We start from the raw sequence: 20,131 nt of genomic DNA on the forward strand, positions 1-20,131 counted from the left end.
CACCAGCTCCTCTGAAGGAGAAAGATGTAGCAGTCTGCTTCCGTAAAGATTCCAGCCTTGGAAAACCTGTGGGGCAGTTCTACTCCATCCTATAGGGTTGCCATGAGTTGGAATGGACTGGATGGCAATGGGCTTGGTTTTTTGTTTGGTACACGGACTTGCAACTCATCCTCCTGTCCCATTCCCTCCTCCTTCCCTCCAGAGGCACCAAGGCTGTTTCTCCTTGGCCTTACCCTCTGCAAGCATCAGCTGTCACCCTCTGCTCTGTGACAAGTTTCTACACATCCACCCACATTCTTTTGGACCTATCTCATGTCACCATTATCCCCTCTCCTGTTCTCTTTGTTCCTTTGGGTTTATACCTTTTTTTACTACATTATCAACATTTCATTGTGGCTGTGGGGGGCAGCAGAGAAAAAAGCATGTGTTTAATCCACTGTGTTTTACTTAAAGCCACTTAACCTTTCTAAGCCTCTGTTTTTTCATGTGTAAAACAAGGATAATGACACCTTCTTCCCAAGGTCTTTATGAGAATTTAATTATAGAGCTGGGCACACCGCCTAGCACCTCGTAGATACACAATGAATACTGACTGGTCCCTTGCCTTGCCTCTCTCCGTAATTACGTGAGACACCAGGGACAGGGTGGCTCATGGCCTCCCACCGCCAGCCCTGGGCCCTGTCTCTAGCCACTTCCTAAGAAGTCTTCCTCACCTTGCACCGTTCACTGCTCTGACCTTGCCCTTCTTGCCCCCCCATCTCCCCTCCCCCACAGTCATTTCTCAGACCTGACTGCGTCCCTGAGCTCCCGCTGAGCCCATCCCTGGGAAGAGCATGCAAAGACTCCAGGCTTTGGCCTCTGCCCTCAGGTGCCTTCAATCTGTGTAGTACCCTCTTCTTACCTGTTAGCGGACCCTCTCACTTCAGGCCCCCTCAGAAGGGCATTTGCAAATGCATGGGATCCAGGTGAGGGAGGACAATGCCGTCTGCTCACCTAGAGTGCTTGCTCTGTGCCGTTTTACAAATGAGGAAACTGAGACTCAGGGAAGTTAACTAACTTGCACAGTAGGTGGTAGAATCAGGACTCAAGTCTTAGGGTCCAAAGTCTGTGCTCATAACTACTGTGCCACACTGCCTGCTGGGCCCAGGGCCATTGGCTCAGCACCCATATATAACGAAACTTGGAGCAGCAGACAGTCTCAGAGGTCTGCAGTGGCCCCAAGGTCCTTGGGAGCAACACACAGCACCTAGAGATTCTTAGATACGTTGTGGAGAGAAGCATGGTGACCAGGGGGCTGTGGTTAGAACTTTAAAGGGAAACAGGCTGAGAGATGAAACATGGGTTTCTTCTCTCTTGGTCTTCAGCCCACTGGACCTCTAGAGCATACCAGACACTCCTCAGTGCTTTTACTTCAGTACCTCAGTTAATCTTCACAACAGTCTACTGAAGTGGTAGGTACTATTATTATCCCCATTTTATAGGCGAGAAAACTGAGCCTCAGAGAGATGAGGCCCCTTTCAGCGTCCATGGACACATAGTCGGTAAGAAGCAGAACCAGGTAGAACCCAAGAAGATTAGACTCACAAGCCCCTGCTCTTTCCCAGACCCCTCACTGGCCATTATATCCAGCCATGGGCTACTGCCTCCTTGCAAGTCTGTGTTAGGTTTTCCCTCACCCTCCCTGGGGTTCCTGCTTCTGCCAACCTCAGGAAGGGGAGACCATGCCAACATGGGTACATACCCCTGGGGGCAGGCGCAGCCCGAAAGGCAGGGGCCACGGGCCGGCACGCTGAAGTTCAGCAGCTGCTGCTCACACGTCCTCTCCCTGCTGAGCTCTGGGTCTGTGTGCAGCTCACTGCAGTTCACGAACACCTGGCCTGCTGGGCAGGCAGCCGCTGGGAGAGAAGAGGGCAGGTGCCATGAAGAACCTGGACACTCAGCAAGATGCATGAAGTAGGCACTGGGGCTGTAGGAGGGCCAGGGAGATCTAAGGGCCCAGCATCTGGAACTTGAAGAGGTGGAGCTCCAATGTCTCCTCAGGCTGTGGCTGTTAGCTCCTGGGACATTTCTTGAGTTCCCAAGTACACATTACGAGGGAGGATAGATGTGTACTGTCACACAGCATGACAACCACCACCACCACTAGTACCCATCACTTAACATGTCCTCTGTACCAGGTACTATTCCAGGCACTTTGCATGCATTACCTTATTTCACAACCCTGTGATGTATCATCATTCTCCCTCATTTTCCCATGTAACAGAGAGAAGGCACTTCCAATTTCAAAAAGCTTAATAAAGTGAGAGGAAGTGCCCTGAAGGGACTGGGAGGCGAGCCAGAAAGAGGATGGCCAAGCAGTGTGGCAGGGTGGCCAGAGGACTTTCATTAACAATAGGAAGAATCGATGTCCAGTTATCTGTATTTCTGTGACATAAGCCCCCTTTGCCTCCTGAGCCTTCAGTAAAGTCCGCTGTGCACATTCACGCATTATATGAATGATTTTTTTTAAAGAGAAATTAGTAAAAAGGAGCTGAGTTCCTGCCCGGGTTGTCATGGAGCAGAGAGAAGGGAACAGACATGAAGATGAAATGAAAATCCCAAAGCGGCAGAAATTCAAAGCCAAAAAGTGACCAAAAGAATGAAAGCTCTCTGAAGTTTGCACAAATCATGGGGAGGGTGTAGGAATCTAGGTTATACACAGAAGCAAAAACGGAGGTTCAGAGAGGTGAAGTCAGTTACCTGGGGCCCCACGGCTAGGGTGTCTGGCAGGATTTGAACCCAGGGCTGCCTGACCCTGCTCTTAACCACCTGCCGTGTGATTATTCTCTAACCCCATCTATGTCAATCCCTTTCCCTACAGGCCTCCTCTCTCTCCAGGAGTCTCTCCCTGCTCCAACCCCCACTGCTCTACCCTGCCTCCAAGCCCCTCACAGACTGACCCACCATGGTTCCACCTCCACCCTATCCCTATTGCCTGGGTGTCTCAAAGGCCGAGGCTGTCCTTCCCTTCTCTGTGACCCCCTGTCCGGCACTGGGCTGGGTGGACAGTCAGCCTCAACAGATCCTTGATGGCCCAGACCAAAGAAATCTAGGATCCAAGGAAGGTCAGGGAACTGTCCAGACCCCAGGTGGCTGCCCTCAAGGGAGACAAAGTTCCAGGAAGCAGGAGGGACAGCCACTGCAGTGGGGTGAGGTTGGGATAGGGTTTGAGGATGCCACCCTCCAAGCCGGAGCCTTTCCCTAAAGGGCAAGGAACACAGAAGGCTTGGTGTGGGGCAAGACCTGGGGTGGGCTCTCCCTTCCTGATCTCTGCTTGACCTCCCTGCTATAACCTCACTATCCAGAAAAACCCCACCGTTCCCATCACCCTTACCTGGGACTCTGCTATCACAGCTCATTACTCCATCTTTGCAGTGGCTACAGAGAGAGAGACATGGGGATTAGCCCACTCCCAGTCACCGCAGAGCCCAGGCACAAAACCCCCAGTCACTGCAGGCCCTGGAGGCCCCGAGTCACTGCACTGAGGTCACTGCAGGGTTCAGACAGATAGCCCCACTCACTGTCCCTGGCTCTCTGAGCAGAGGGGAGGGTGGGTGTCACTTCATGGGAGGTTCTGCTCAGCTGCATTTTCTTCAGTCAGGAGCTTCCATTTAAACAGAAGACCAGGGAGCTCACCAGTGGCCCAGGGATGGGATGTCACTGTCTCCAGGGGGATAGTCCACTCCTTGGAAGTGGCAGGAGCACTGGTTCCTAAAAAACAGGGAGCAGAGAAAGGTGGGCAAACTCAGGAGCTGGGGCAGGGACTGCCAAGGGGCATAAGGACACAAGAGAGAAGTAATGGCATCCACTGTGACATGTGACATCTCCAGGGAGCAGGGAACCCAGCCTGGCACTAGAGACAGAGGTCAGGGCTAGGTCCCAGATTCAGGGGCTGTTATGGATTGAATTGTGCCCCCCACAAATACGTGTTAGAGTCCTAACACCTATACCTGTGGATGTAATTCCATTTGGGGAAAGGGTTTTCTTTGTGATGTTAATGAAGCTGTATCAGTGTAGGAAACTCATTGCTATCCAGTCGATCCCAACTCATAGCAACATTATAGGACAGAGTAAAACTGCCCCATAGGGTTTCCAAGGCTGTATTCTTTACAGACACATAGCAAGGGTCACTATAGGGTTGCTATGAGTCGGAACTGACTTGATGGCAACCAAAAACCAAACCTAAACCCATTGCCGTCAAGTCGATTCCAACTCATAGCAACCCTATGGGACTGCCCTATAGAGTTTCCAAGGAGCACTTGGTGGATTCAAACTGCTGACCTTTTGGTTAGCAGTCCTAGCAGTTAACCACCACACCACCAGGGTTTCCCAATGGTAACAGGTTTGTTTGGTTTTTTTTTAATCTTTACAGAAGCAGACTGCCACACCTTTTTCCCATGGGGCGGCTGGTGGGTTGAAATGGCCAGCCGTTGGACAGCAGCCCAAGCACTTAACCATTGCACGACCAGGGCTCCTATATCAGTGTAGTGTGTGTCTTAAACCTACTCGCTTTTTAGATATAAAAGGACAGCATGGACAGAGACAAGAAGTACAAACGGAAAGACAGATGCCATGTGGAGATAACAAGGAACAGAAGCTAAAAGAGACTAAAATCTTCCCTCAGAGCCTTCCCCTAGAACAGGCATTGTGAATTTGGACTTCCAGCCTCCTAAACTGTGAGAGCTATTAACCACTGCACCACCCGGGCTCCCAGCTATCAACCTGAAGGCTGGCAGTTCAAACCCACCAGCTGCCCCGCGGTAGAAAGACATGGCAGTCTGCTTCCGTAAAGATTAAAACACCAAAAACAATTTGCCATCGAGTAGATTCCAACTCTTAGCGACCCTATAGGACCGAGTAGAACTGCCTCATAGGGTTTCCAAGGCTGTAATCTTTACAGAAGCAGACTGCCACATCTTTCTCCAGCAGAGCAGCTGGTGGGTTCAAACCGCTGATCTTTTGGTTAGCAGCCGAACACTTTCATCATTGTGCTACCAGGACTCCTTTAGGCTCAGCAGCAAGGCAGAAAATAGGGTGATGGGTTGGAAGTCTATATACAGAGTAGGTCCCTCCCCACCTCCAGACAGACAGGGGACTTTGCTTCCAGGCTGAAAGAGTCAATCAAGCCTTTCTCCCACTTGTGGTATTTCTGTTACAGCAGCACTAGATAACTAAGACCCAGGCCATCTTCCCAGGCAAGAACTGGGGCTGGGAAACCAGTGACTTTTCCAGGGGAGGCTGCTGAAGACAGAGGCTTGGGAAGAAGCTCATTCAGGAGGTAGAGGAGGAAGGGGGCCCAGGAGAGAGACAGGGAGCACAGGAAGAAAATGGTGAGGGCAGAGCCAGGTGAGCCAGAAAAGGGACCGTTTCCAGGAGCAGAGACTCTGGTGATGTCAAATGCCCCAGTTCTTGACCTCAGAGACACTTGCAGAGAGCAGACCAGGAGGTGGAGGCCATGGCTGGGACACATATGATGGAGATACGGGACAGGGGAAAGGAGAGAAACAGAGCAGTCCCACCCATGAAGCTCAGGCCCACCTCTAGGTCTCTGCCTGTGCCTTCCCCGCTCCCTGCCTGAGATGTCCCTGTATCCTCTCCACCTTCAGGCTCACAAGGATGAGGCCAGCATCGTTGGTCTCCATACACTGCCAAGGCCAACCTCATCTGCACCAATAAAGGGAGAGACGGTAAAAACAGGACCCCGAGTACTGAGTCCGTGTCTCGTCAGGGACCAGGTGAATACCCAGCTGGTATTGGTTCCTGGTGCAGGTGTTCCAGTTGTTGGCACCCAGTGTCTGTTCTGATTGGTTAGTGCCTGGGACATACTGCTTCTTAAATATTTTGACACCACGGACACCAGGCTGAGCCCTGCACATGCATTATCTTACTTGTTCCTCACAGGAAGCCTATAATCCTACAATCCTCTATAGGGATTCTCATTCTGTCTGCAGGTCATCTCAGGGCAGAGACTATTTCCTCCTCACCCACCTCCCACAGCACCTGCTGATTACAGGCACACACAGCCTGGCTGCAGAACACTTGAGAACTAGAAGGGACATCAGAACTCATCCAACCCCAGGGCTTCTCAACTACCTTCTCCCCCTGCCCTAGACAGAACACACGCCCATTGTAACAGAAGCTCCCTTTATTGGCAATTCTCAGTTAGTGGAGCGGTAGGGTGGGACATATATCTGGAGCTCAAGGAAGGATTGTATAGTTTGAAAAGGCCTTCGAGTGATTCCAATATACTCCTTGAGGGGCCTCCCACTTCCCCCATCAATTGAAAACCACAAATCAAATGTTACCCATTTTAAAGATCCATAAACAGTGACCTAGAGTGGTCCAAGGGCCTTGCCAGTCAACCCTGGGTTCATGTGGCATAACCACTGACCACTCTCCTCCTTGCACACTGTCCCCAAGCTACACTAAGACCACCACGGGCCAAGAGCCGTTTCCTCTGCCTGGCACACTCTTCCCTCACTTCTTTCAGGTCTCAGGTCAAATGTCACCTCACAGAAAGCCTTCTTTCCATGCTCGCCTCATCTTAAATAATAACAGCCCCTCTCTGCCCCCCAGGACTCCCTGATCTCACTCTTCTGCTTTATTGCTTTTGTTACCACTCGGCCTATTACGTGTATGCTTGTTTATAATCTATCTGCCACTCTAGAATGTGAGCTTCCTGAGGGAGGAACTCTGTTTTGTTCATTGCTGAATTCCCAGGGCCTGGCACTTAGAAAAGAAATGTCTGGCACATAGTAGGAGCTTAATGAATATTTGTGGAAGGGGAGGGTGGGGAGGGAAGAGAGACCTCTTGGCTCAGTGGAGTTGTTTTGTCTTATAGGGAATCTGGGCTGGAGTGGCCTGGAGAGCCAGAGCTGAGGAGAGAGGCCTGGGAGGGAGGTCCACAGGAGGGAGCCCACCTATCCACTCATCCACCCATTTTACCCACGAAGGTCTGGCCTGTAACAATGAAACAAATTAGGGACAGGAGAGGCCCAGTCAGGCTCCCCAGCCTCAGCTGCCCTGGAGATGCCTGGTCTCATCTCCACTGGACATAGAAGACAACTGGCCCACTCACCTGGGGACACAGAGGTCAGCCTGGGTGTCCAGGTAGGTGTCTGGTGGGCAGGCACAGCCTTCCACGCACTCGTCCCCACTGAGATGGCCACCACCATCAACACCACAGGCCTCAGGGCCAGCCAGGTCCTGGCAGGTTTGTCCACACATGGGCACACAGGGGCTGTACTCCTTGGTAGCCTTACAGGACAGTGCTGCAGCAGGAACAGGAACCATGCTTTGTCTCCTTTGTCCCCACAACTGTGCGGGGTGGAGTCATCATCCTGACGAGGAGAACTGAGACCTGGAGAAGTTAAAACACTTGCCCAAGTTCACACATCAGGTCCACGTCAGTGCTGGGATTTGAACCTAGGCCTGACTCCAGAGTCTCACTGCCTCTCACTATACCAGGAGTGGCAAAGCAGCAGGGTGGGCCCCTTACCAAGTTTACCTTGGACGCTGCTGTTTTCTTTTCCCTGCAGGACATCCCTCTTAGATAGTGATATTGGGGGAGGGGTGGAAGTCAACAGCCCCAGTGGCCCTGCACCAACCCTGGTTACACATGTGCACGATCATGTGACGATCAGTCGTGCCCCCTCCAGCAGCCTCTCAGGGCCCTCTATCCCAATACTCAGGGCTGTATTCTCCTCTCCTGGCTATAGTCCTACTCCCCCAGGGGTCTTCCATGCTCTGCCACAGCCTATAGATCTGCAGAGACCATCAAGCTCAGCTGTTCTCAGCCCCAGCTGCACATCAGAGCCACCTAGCTTTTTAAAAAGTGATGATGCCTGAATATGACCAGTTTGGTTGACTCAGCTTCAAGAGCTGCACTGTCCAATATGGCAGCCCTGAGCCACGTGAGGCTATTGAGCACTTGAAATGTAGTGAGTCTGAACTGAGATGTGCTGTAAGGATAATATACACACCAGATTCCAAAGACTTAATTTAAAAAAAGAATGTAAAAAATTTCATTAATAATGTTATATTGAAAAGCTAGATAGCAGATAGGTAGGTAGATAGACAGATAACATTTTTGGATACATTGGGTTAAAAAAAACATATTATTAATTTATTGTTCAATGCTGATGTCTGGACCCCAGTGCCAGATACGTTGTTTTAATTTTTCATTGATACTGGATACAGCCCAGATACAGGCTTTTTTAAAAAAGTTTCCTTAGTGATTCCAATGTCCAGCCAGAGTTAAGAAGCACTGATTGATCCGATCTGATCACCTCTGAGGACACTTTGGCTCAGAGAGTGGTAGGTCTTTGCCCAAAGGCACACAGCAAGACACCTGTAGAGCTGAAACAGAACCAGGCCTCCTGATTCCCATTTCAGTGCCTTTTTGATTTATTGAACAAACATTTCCCAAAAGCTATGGGAGCTGGGTCTGTGCAAGGGCTGGGAGCGCAGAGGTGAAGAGATGATTAGGCCATAGGAGAGGAGGAACATGGCCAGAGGTAGGAGTCGGGATGGGTAGGGGCCATCTCATGCCCATCAAACCATGTGTGGACTCAAACCTTAGGGTCACAGGGATCTGTGATCTTTGGAAAGCTCACTCTGGCTGCAGTGAGAACAGGTCGTAGGAAGACCTTTTAGGTGGCTCAGACAAGATACAGGCAGGAGACGGCAGTGAGGTGGTGAGAAGAGGTTGAAGTTGGGATTGACAGGATTCGGAAGTGGATTGGAGGTGGCGGTAAGAAAGAAGAAGTTCAGGGGGAAGTTCCCAGGTAACAGGCCAGGTGATCAGGGGGCCGAGGGCCACTGGTAGAGATGGAAAGCACTGGAGCAGAAGCGGGTTGTGAGGAAGGGCCGGGGCTGGGGTGAGGCTGGAGTAGTCTGTGCACTTCCTGGTGGAGAGTTTAGGGGGGCAGGTGGACACTCAATCTGGAGCTCAGGTGTGAGTGGTGGCACAATCTGCAGGCTCCAGGCTGCAATCACATGGGCGCACAAGCGCGGGGCACTCACCACAGGTTGGCAGGTGGGTGCGGAAGTCGACAGGGAGCCCATGGTGCCGGCACAGGCGGGCGTAGTGGGCGAGCGCGGTACAGAGGCAGGGCTGCCCACAGCGGCAGGCGTCCCGGCGGCACTGCTCGAAGTAGGGCACGGGGCTCAGGTATGCAGAGCAGGGTGCGAACAGCTCCCCGGTGAGCACGCTACAGGACTGCACTGCATAGGTGGCTGGGAGCAGGAAGAACAGCATGAGGGGCAGCACCTGGTGCCCCTGGGTCCAGCCTCTCCTTCTCTCTTGACAGCTCAGTGGATTGTGGGAGGGGTGGGGAATGTGTGTGTGCACGAGTGTGTGTACAGCAGGGATGTGGGCAGGTACCTGAGTGGGTGGCTGGTTGGGAATGTGCAACTCTGTGGGTGTGTTTTAGTAAGTCCAGGCGTGACTATGTGGCTGTCTGTGAGCGCAATGTAAATGACTGTGAAGAAGTGTGTACGTCTGTGTGCATGCATATACACACATGCACAGATATGTAATCGTGCAATGCATTCCACACTGTGCTAGGCACAAATCTATCTTCTGGAGAGAGATACAGCAGTGAACAAAACAGACAAAAATCCCTGCCCTCATGGAGCTTACATTCTGGTGAGAGGAGACAGTCATTAAAGTGAATTATATAGCAAATAGGTGAAGTACCTAAGAAGAGAGAGAAAGCTAGGAAGGTGGATAGGAGGTATGAGGTGGGGCGGAGTGGTTGCCATTTTAAATCAGGTGGTCAGGAAGGCCTTGGTGAGGTGATATTTGAGCAAAAACATGGAAGAGGTGAAGGAGAGAGTATACTGAAGGAAGAGCACCACAGGCTGAGGCAACGGCAAATGCAAAGGCCTGTAGATGACAGCAGGCTTGGCTGTGTAGAAAGAACAGCCAGGAGGCCAGCGTAGCTGGAGCGGAGTGGAGGTAGGAGGAGTAGGAGGTAGGGCCAGGGAGGTGAGGGGAGTGGGCAGACAGTGCAGGGCCCTGTGGGCCACTGTGAGGACTTTGGCTTTTGCCCTGAGATGTTAGAATGTGTGTAAATACGCGTGTGCATAGCAATGGCAGGACATGAAGCTTCTTGTTCGCTTAGCCTTCCCCTCCTTTCCTGTCCCCTACCTGAAGCCCCTCCCCTTCTTATCATCTGTACCAATTTGGCCAGGAGCCCCATTCCCCACCAGGTCACAATGCTCCTCATGGCCTGAGTCTCCACCTCATTCTCCCTCAAATCAGTCCCTCCCCATTCCACTTCTGGGTGCCTCACCAGCTTGCAGGTGCACATCGCATGGGTCCAGTGGAGAGCCAGGGGCCAATGGGGAGCAGGCAGACAGTGTTTTCCAAGAATTGCCAAAGAGTTGTGGGGTGCTCTCAGGCACACCCACCGGGGACCTGCAACCGTAGCACAGCCACATTCAGACACTTGTCCATGTGGACCCGGGTGAACATACAGACATTCAGGTAAGCACCCACCTGCTTGCATACACACACATAGACAAAGCATGCACACTCACACCCAGAGGCACATGTATACCCACCCAAAAGTACAACACATATAGGCATATCACTTGCATACACCCTCACTACACACACACACACACACACAAAAGCACAAATATATGCCAAACATGCAAACAGCCAAGGGGATCTATAAAGCCACATTCAAACACATATAATTATGGATGTGCACACACACACGGGGACACGGAGACAAATATCACATTTAATAACCTTTGAAAGGGCTCAAAATGGGCTTAGGACCACACACTGTCCCATCTTTCACCACCCATCCCCAGCTCTTCATGTCAGATAGGGAGAAATTGGCATACTAAGAGTACTAAATCTCACTTAATTAAGACTTCCTCCCCCCTCCCTTCTTATGGGCAGTTCCTGAAAACTCCTTTACACCTTTCTCTCTAGGTGGGAAATGGTCATGTGAGAGGCAATAAAGAGAGAAAGGGAGAGACATCACCAGTCTCCAAGAATCACCAAATATTGTTGTAGATGGTAGAATGGAGAGAGATCCTAGTCCATAGACCTTATGTACTTGGCACGCACCATGCCCGCATTAGTGATCCAGGGCAGTAAAAGCACTCATGTCACACACAGCAACATCCTCACCCAGAATAAACATTTCAAAGAGTAGCAAGGAGCCCATGGACTAACCCAAGGTTTGCCTCCACCATTCTGGCCAGCTGCCCTACCAACAGCCCCACCAGGAAAAAGAGGGTGGAATGCTACATTTTTTAAGGGTACATGCACTGAAAAGCTCTCCGCTTTTTCTTGTTTTTCACAGCAAATTTGAATTTTTATTTCTAGCTAAAGAAAGCCTCCCATGTTTCCTTCTGCATTGCCCAATGAATGTAACTTAAAGGACTGGCCAGAGCTTGCAGCCTTTAAGATTGGTCCCTTGTTCTCCTTTCTGGAAGATTTGATTACTGCCCCCAAGTTCCTAAATCGTGTCCATTCTCAAAGGGCGGTGGGGTGGATGGGAGCCTTCCCCTGAATATTGGGAAGCTCACAGGGTGCAAACTTGAAAACCTTCAGGCACCAAGAAAGGTATATGGGTTACACCCACTAGGTGGGATAGAAAGTGGGTGTGTCGGAGTCTTTGACTCATTGTGGCTTACACTGATGTAAAGGTGTTCACAATCAATGAAAGCAACACAAACATAAAAAAACAAAACTATGAGCCAAATTCAGCCCAGTCTGAGGTTCTCCAATTTTAAGGCCTCACTGACAGTATTTCTCAAGGTGTGCTCCTTAGATCTCATATACCCGAATCCCACTGGTGTTTATTTAAAATGAGACTCCTAGGTCCCATTCTAAATTAGATTATCAGAGGTGGGTCAGGAATCAGCATTTTAACAAGCTCCTGAGGTGATTCTTCGGCACACAAGACTGTGAACTACTGCTTTAAAGAAACAAGCTTAAATTTAAGTGTAGAGGAATCATCACTAACGGTGCAAGTCAGCGACGTAACAGCTCAAGGGGGCGACATTTCCAACCAGTGCTTCTCTATGTTCCACCCGACAAGCCCGCTCACCCTCCCCACTTCCGGTTCCAGGGCAGGAGCACTTACAGGAAGTCATCCTGCGTGTTGCCATTGAAGGTGCCGCAGAGGCCCACGGTGTCTTCCACCCATCGCTGGTCCACCTGTAGGTAGAGCCGGAGTCCTTCGCGGTCGTAGAGCACCTGCACGCCCACGTTGGTCCTCACCCGCAGGAACACGGAGGACAGCCTCCGGATCTCAAAGGCGTCTGAGCACAGTCGGTAGTGGGATGGAGAGAGGACGGCCAATACCCACCCCACCTACCCCCACCACTTCCATTCCCCATTCTGACTCCCATGTCCAGCCCAATCTTCGTATTCCCTGTAGCCCTGCCATGGGGCTGGGTTGGGTAGTCTTGAGGAAGCCTTGTTCAGGGATGAAGTTGGGGTCCAGAGATAACCTAAAATAGCAGCCCCAGCTGAGAAATTTAGCATTTGCTCTCCCTAAGGAACTGGAATGTTTCTTCCTTGAGCACAATGAGAATTCTGTAACTATTGTTTTCACAGTAGCCACCAGGAAGATCACAATAGAAATGTTAGATTCAGTTGTCACAAATTTACATTTTAGATTTAACTGTAGAATCGTAGCTATTTTTACAGCTATATGACTTGCATTTCTGTGGCCTTTTTATATGCCATGCATCGCCACTCTTCTGGATCTTGACCCCACCCCCCGTTTGTTAAAAGTTCTGTAGTGCTAGGTTTTTATATCCTGATAGTTTTGCCCTTTGAGCTGCCACAAAGCCTTTCCGGAATCAGGCAGGATGATAAGGAATTAATAAACAAATACTGAGAGTAAGGACGTGCAATAGCCTCATTCATATGGTAATGTTAGGAGAAGGCATAATACTTCTAGGATGCCCACTGTCATGTTGGAGTGGGGACAAAGCCACATTTTAGGAGTTCACATTTCTGGGGCCAAGGCATCTCCCGACCTGACGCACCCAGTACTACAATGCGAGCTCTTGCCCATGTGGCTGTGCCTTTGGCCAGAGGAACTTGGGAGAAGAACCCTGGGCAGCCAGCTCTCTTGTCCACTCTAAGCCATACCGTCCATGTAGGGTGGGGTGACCTTGTATTGGTCAAACAGGAGGACATCCCCCGCCTGGGTCAGGGTCACCTGCCTCCGAGGGTCCTGGTGCAGAATCACTGACACTGACTGGACACAGGTCCCATCCTGGTTCTGGAGAGAGGGGAAGGTCAACGGTGCAGCATTAGTCTGTCTGACCTGCTGGCCCCAAGAGAGGACCCCAGGCGCAGGGACTTCATCCCATTTTGAGGCCAGGGGTAGGCTTCTCAGAGTGACAGAGCCCAAAGGACACCAGGGTCATTAAACCCAAAGCCCTTATCTGGGAAGTGAGGAGTGGGGCTCAGATTGGAGAAGGTTAGTGGCAGAGCTGGGATAATAATAAAAATGACAGCCAACTCTCAGGTTGTCTAAAGACACAGAGCGAAAATAGATCCCAGATGGCCAGGGTCTAGCCTTGGAAACACCGGCCTCCCTCAACCCAAACCCAGAACTTCAACTTCATCCTTTTACAGGTGTTTATATATAGCTCTTTCTAGGTGTCACATCATGAAGAGTATCAAGCTCCACTGACAGTCAGGAAATGAACAGGTATTCCTTGGGCCTCAAGTTATTCATCTCTGAAATGGGTAATAAACATTGAGTCCATTCCTGCTTTCACAGGAAGACATTCACATAAGCATTCATTCAAAACATTTCATCAAAAACATTATGTGTAGGGCACACTGTGCCAGGCTTTATGAATACAATGATGAACAAGACAAATATAGTGGCTGCCCTCATGGAAATTACATATTTGTGTGAGACACAGATATTAAAACAAGCAGTTACAAAGTTGGTTATTTAATTATAATTATGATCAGTGCTGCAGACAGGTGTAGGCTGCTAGGACAGTATATAAGGAAGGAACCAGGTTTAGTTCTCAGAGGTAGGAAAGACCATCCTAGGGAATAATGATAATTGAAAAATATATAATCAAAACAATAATGAAAGCCTTAATAACAGCTAATGTTAATATAGAGTTACTATGTTCAGGTGCTATTCTATTCTCTTTATATATATTTACTCATTTAATCCTTATAGCAATTCTATTAGGTAAGTACTACTAACTGCCCCATTTTGCAGATCAGAAAACTGAGACACAGGAAATGACATTTGACCTAAGATCTGAAGGATACATAGAAGCTAGGTGGGCAAAGGGAGAAGGGCAGGAGGGGAAACCCAGGCAGGAGGAGCAGTCTGTGCAAAAGCCTGACACAGGAAGGTGTTTAATGCATTCAAGGACATAAAAGAAGGCCAGAGGGACCAGAGCCAACCTGGCAAAGTGGTTTAAGATAAGAGGCAGGGACCATCTTAGGCAGAGCCTTGAAATATTTTCAGACTTTATCCTGAGTCTAACAGAGAGCCAGAGAAAGCATAACAGGAGGATGATACAATCAGAAAATGAGGAAAGGATCAGGGCTTAAAACTTCTCAGAAAGACATCATGCAACAAGCCACAACCTTCCTTCCAAGTTCCTACCCAGAGGGATAGCAAATCCCTGAAAGAGCCCAAGATTGAAGTCTTAGCTTCATCTTTTACTCTTTCTGTTTCTATCCCACCCACCACTCTCTCCCACACATAGACACATTTTACCAGCCACATCAGTTGCAATGTCCTGCTGTGTCTGCTTTAATGCATTCTAGAACATTCCAACTTCACTGCTTTTCTGTACCATCTGATCCTTCCAGAATGCCCTTCCTCTCCATCCATCTATACGTATGTATGTGTATATGTATATATACACACATATATATATATTTTTTAATCCTTTTTGGGCCTAGATCAAATGCCACCTTTGCCATGAAGCTTTCCCTGATTCTTTCTTCTGACTTTTAGGGGCTGGAGCAGGGCCACCAGGGATGCAGGATTGGGGGATGGCTTCCCTCATTAAGGGGAGTGAACCCCTACTGTATTGGACAGGGAGGAGCTTGGGTACAGCTCAGACCAGGGTTTGGGAGGTTGGCTCAGCCACAGGGAGTGGCAGGAGCAAGGCAGGCACCCCTGAGAGACAACCCAACCCCCCAACCCACATCTACCCCACACCTACAAGTTGGCCATTTTCCCAGTTGTGTTCACAGGTGCCTGACACAGCCCAGGGGTCACCTCCTCCAGGAAGCGTTTCGTGATACACACACACACACACCCTGAGTAAAACAACAATAAAAAGTGCCTCCATGGAGATCCACCCTGCAGCCTCCATGCTATCAGCTCCCGTAACACAGTGGGCTGTGGGTTCACTTGTCAGCCTCACTCACCAACCTGTAAGGCCCAGGAAGATACAGCCATGTCTAATTCATCCCAGTCATCAATACCCAGCACAGTATTGGGCACAAATAGGTGTTCAGTGTTTGCTGAATGAATGAATTGAATGCATGCATGCATGCAGAGATGTTAAAGGTTTACATTCCAGTGACGCAGAGAAGAAAGTTGAATTAGACCCATTTTGGAGATTAAGAAAATACCTGAGGCCCAGGAAAGGGAAGTGATTCATAGCCAGCAGAGGTGCTAGAGCCAGAAGCCAGTCTCTTGCCCCCTGGCTCTGCCCAGAAAGAGAGGCAGCAGGGTGGGTGGACCATGGAAAGACTTGAGGCCCTACTCCAAATTTCCCAGCCTCTCTAGAGGATGTAGGGCAGGGGGTGGCTGGGTGGATTAGGTCTGAGAGCCACTCACCTCCCCCAGCTCTTACCAGGCCACATGGGGCATTCTGCAATGTCACTGTGAAGGTGCCAGAGGAGCGGCTCTTGGCCAGGATGTATTGACACGTGGCAGGGAATGTGTACCGACGGCCATCAAAAGTCGTAAAGTGGATGTCGCCGGTCACTGAGCACTCAGCTGAGGGACAGAGAAAGGCCGCTGACCCATGGGAGCTTCCGTGCAGGCTCCATCCATGAGGACAAGATGGCACCCTATCCTCAGGAACCAGGACAGTGAAAGGAGACTCATCCCTGCCTTTGAGAGCCCTGGTCAGTGGGGCCACTGCCCTGACCCCAGAGTCCAATCTGAAAGGAGATACAGCCCTGCCCTGGGGATCTCCATCTGAGGGGAGACCAGGCTCTGAGCTCAAGGACCAGTCTCGATCCCCAAGCTGGGGAAGGTCCTCAGATATACAGGACCCTATGTAACCCCCTCTCAAACAAGGGGTGGGTCAATCCCTTAGATAACCAGGCACAGTGGCTCTGAGAAAACAAAAGGGGGCAGGTCTAGCCAAGAGAACTGCGTGCCCACCCTCCTCCCAAGCAGGCCTGGTCCCCAGAGGTCCCCCGCCCAAAAAGCTGTGAGACCAGAGGAAGGGGGTACAGTCTAAGGTAGGGGGCAGACAGACATACCAGGGCAGACAGCTGTGCTGCACACCCACTTGCCTGCAGTACATGTGCTGAAACAGAGACCAAGGAGGTGGTGGGTCACCCTGCCCAGGCCGTCCTCTCCCTGGCACACACCAGAGTCAGGCTGGCTAGTTCTGCTATACGCTTTGCTTGGGAGATAGCAGCCTGTGGAGCAACTGGCCTCAGCCCTCAGTCTCCCCGTCTCTAAAGTGGGTGGTGAAGATACCCCCTACACACAACTCAGAGATGTCATCAAGGCTCCCCCAGATGGGCAACCCTGACAGGAAGCCCCACAGTGGTGCCCCTCCCTCCCGGCAGTGGACACAGACCAGGCATTGCAGTCTTCCTTCACCACAGAGCCAGTCGGGTACAGAGTCCCATGGAACTCACAGGGACACTCAGCTGGTGCCACACAGGCCCCATCCTCGAAGATCAGCCCTAGGTTGACAGCAAAGATCCACTCAGCTCACCTCTGCCCCTTGCTCACAACCCTTCCATGGCTCCCCATGGCCTGTGACAAAGATCCCCTCATCCAATCCCAAACATTCTCCAGTACAAATCCTTGGCTTCAGGCAAACCTGTCTACTCATTGCCCTGTGAACACCCCCTGAGCAAATTAATAATCCCACCTCTAGACCTTTGCTCAGAGAACCCCCCCACCAACTGCACACTGAATAGCCTCTCCTCCCCACCTCTCTCTCAGAAGGCTGTAACTGCATCTAGATCCAGCTTAGGTACCACCTCCTCCAGCAACGCTTCCCTGACAACCTTTCCCCCACTGAACTCCTATACCTTGTCTGAATCCCTAGCGAGGCATATGTTTAAGTGTGTTATTGCTGCAACCAGACTCTGATCCCTGAAGTCGGTGACTGTATCATTATTTTATCCCCACCTCCTGCCCACCAAGACTCCTAATCAGGTGAGCTGCACACCATAGGTGCACTGCAGACGTGTTCTCTGTGTGAGAAGCAGGGTAAGTAAATGTACATGGATCAATGCTTAAACAAATACATGTGTGCATAAATGAATGAATGACTTGTCCTCATCTACACACCTCATAAAGCTTAGTCTCAATCAAATTAAATGCCCTGATGAATCTCTCCAAGAGACTGAAATTCTGTCCCCACCGTCACTTCTCAGTTGTTTGTTCCTTCCTTTATTCATTGCACAAACAGGCTTCCTCTGAGCCTCTGCTTCATGCCTGCCCCCACCAGGCCAGGGTGATGCCATCGGGCACCCCTCCTGCCCCTACTGTACCATCAGGGCAGTAGCAGCCGTCCACACAGGCGATCTCACTGTCCACACACGATGCCCGGGGTTGGCAGGAGGCAGGGCAGCAGGCAATGCACTCGTTGTAGGTGAAGGCTTCCTCCTTGCAGTGCACAGCTTGGGAGGGAGAGAGTGGTATGGCCTGTCGGCTCCACACTGGCCCCAGCTCTGCCAAGACCTGTCTCCTACCCCGATCCCTGGAGTGGGGAAGGGATGGGAGGGCTTTGATCTTCCTAATCCTCTAGTCCCAGTGAAATTGGTGAGAGCGGGAGGGCTCTGAGAACTATCCTCATTTCACTCTGTGGCCCTAGGCCAGCCCCTCTCCCTCTGAGCCTCAGTTTTTCCATCAGTCACATGCGGATGGGACCTCAGGGTTAAAGGTCTGACAATGGTAGTTCTGAGTAGGACAGGATACTGAACTTGCCCAAGCCCCTCACTGCCCACCACCAGGCTGCACCTACCGCATTGCAAGAGCTGGGTCCTCCAGCCCACAAGGGGGCGCCCTGCCTGGGCACATGCCCGAGCATACTCAGCCAGTGCCCTGCACCAGGTGGCTTCATCACCCACCGATCTGTGCAGGGACATCAAGGGTCACACTGGAGCAAGGCCCAACCTCCCACCAGCCCCCCCAGAATCCCCTAGAGATTTGCAGGGCTTTGGGGCACCCCTCCTCACCACACAGCTGGGAGAGGGAGCTGGGAAAGCATCTAGGTGTACAGAACCCTCAACTGGAGGCAGGATGCTTGGTTTAATCCTAGCTGAGGGGCCAGGCCTCATCTCAGCCTCAGTTGACTAGGAAGCCCCGTTCCATCCAGGTAGATAAAAATTTCAGGGCTTGGGAAGTGTGTCAGTGTCTGGGGCTATCAGGCTCAGTCGCCCACATCCTGAGCCCTCACCCCATAGTGAGAGGGGTCTTCCCATATCCCAGTACCTCCCCTGCTCCTGGCTGCCCACTCACTGGCAGAGATCGCTGGTACAGCTGGCTGTAAAGGGTAGAGGGCTGACGTAGGCATGGCAGGCATCAAAAGGGGGCCGCAGCAGTGCCTCACACCGCTCGTACACACCCTGGGCAAGGGCCAGGAGCCAAAGCTGGGGACTAGTAGGGCCATGGATAGTCCCTCAAGTTCACCAGCGCCCCCACCCAGAGCCCCCACTTGGGCCAGAGGGAGAGAAAGGCGGGGAAAAGAAGAAAGGGGGCATGGGCACCCAACAACTCTAGGCCCCTGCAGCCAGTGACTTTCCAGGAGTTGGACAGGAAACTGAAGCCAAGCACTAGGGAGAGAGGAAGGTGATAGGGATGGACTATACCCAGGGCCCAGACCTGCATGGCTCCTGGGCTCTGCTGCAGGCATGGTGGGCGGGGCAGGGAGGAGGTCGTGGGCCCTGGAGTCTGGTTAGGGGCCTGCTCCTGCCAGCTGTGCACAAACTCTGCCACATCATCTGTCAGCTTCCCTGCAGAGAAGTGGTGTAATCATGGGGGGTGGGGGAAGGACAGAGACGGCAGAGGACTCCAAGGAAGGTGGGTAGAGCTGAAGCGATGCCAAGAGGTGGGCAAGAAGTTGGGGAATACAGGTTCCTGCACTCCATTTCCAATCTGCATTTCTTAACTGAGCCATTCTCCTGAAAAAACTGTTTGGACATAATACTCAAGAATGCTCAAGAACATACAGTGGCTCCCTACTGCTCCAAACTCCATCTCTGGGAAGGCAGCCGCATACAACCCAAAGAGAACTGGTATGTGAGCCTGAAAAAGTTCCCGTACCTCTCTGAGCCTCAGTTTCCCCACCTGTGAAATGGAGAGAATAATCCCTCCATGAGATTATTGCAAGGACTATGTGAGGTGACTCATATCTTTAAAGCATTTGGTATGTGGTGGGTGCTCGAAGTGTTAACTTCCCTTCTTCTGGCCAGAGCCACCATGATTTAGCCCAAACCCTTTACTTTTACTTCCTACCACTCCTCGGTATCTATCTTCAGCTCCAGCTGGGCCGTTTCTCTTTCTGGCTCCTCACAGGTCCTCTGCCCCTAAAACACACACACACTTTGCAGGGCCACTGCCACCTAGCAACGTGCCTAGGAAAAGTGGGTGCCCTATGAATGTTGAAAGAATGAATAAATAAGTGAGTAGCTAATTGTTTTGAGGACAGAAGGTCAAAGAAGTCAGTAAATACATCATTTAAAACTCCTCAAAGGAGCTTTGGTTCTGAAGCCCTTTGGGACCTGTTCAGCCTCAGCTAACCTGATTGCCTCCTGTGTGCTGAGTACCTTTCCTATATGGTCTCACTCAGTCCACATGACACCAGAGAGGTAGGAGCTTTTATTATGTATACCTTACAGAGAAGGAAATTA

General features: G+C 51.0%; 1 protein-coding gene across 1 annotated transcript in view; it reads right to left on the reverse strand.

The window, feature by feature from the left end:
- OTOG (otogelin) overlaps positions 1 to 20,131 on the reverse strand; it is an 81,512-nt gene that overhangs the window by 51,618 nt on the left and 9,763 nt on the right. The window contains exons 9-23 of the mRNA XM_064289450.1: positions 19,104 to 19,234; positions 18,741 to 18,847; positions 18,244 to 18,353; positions 17,771 to 17,899; positions 16,843 to 16,951; positions 16,517 to 16,563; positions 15,877 to 16,022; positions 13,172 to 13,304; positions 12,153 to 12,330; positions 10,338 to 10,462; positions 9,064 to 9,276; positions 7,118 to 7,310; positions 3,676 to 3,750; positions 3,374 to 3,417; positions 1,742 to 1,895 (exon numbers count right to left, since the gene is read on the reverse strand). Of these exons, the coding sequence (XP_064145520.1) occupies positions 1,742 to 1,895; positions 3,374 to 3,417; positions 3,676 to 3,750; positions 7,118 to 7,310; positions 9,064 to 9,276; positions 10,338 to 10,462; positions 12,153 to 12,330; positions 13,172 to 13,304; positions 15,877 to 16,022; positions 16,517 to 16,563; positions 16,843 to 16,951; positions 17,771 to 17,899; positions 18,244 to 18,353; positions 18,741 to 18,847; positions 19,104 to 19,234 (1,894 nt within the window). The remainder of the gene's footprint in view (positions 1 to 1,741; positions 1,896 to 3,373; positions 3,418 to 3,675; positions 3,751 to 7,117; positions 7,311 to 9,063; positions 9,277 to 10,337; positions 10,463 to 12,152; positions 12,331 to 13,171; positions 13,305 to 15,876; positions 16,023 to 16,516; positions 16,564 to 16,842; positions 16,952 to 17,770; positions 17,900 to 18,243; positions 18,354 to 18,740; positions 18,848 to 19,103; positions 19,235 to 20,131) is intronic.

Source organism: Loxodonta africana, chromosome 7 (assembly GCF_030014295.1).
Source record: "Loxodonta africana isolate mLoxAfr1 chromosome 7, mLoxAfr1.hap2, whole genome shotgun sequence".
Lineage (NCBI taxonomy): Eukaryota > Metazoa > Chordata > Mammalia > Proboscidea > Elephantidae > Loxodonta > Loxodonta africana.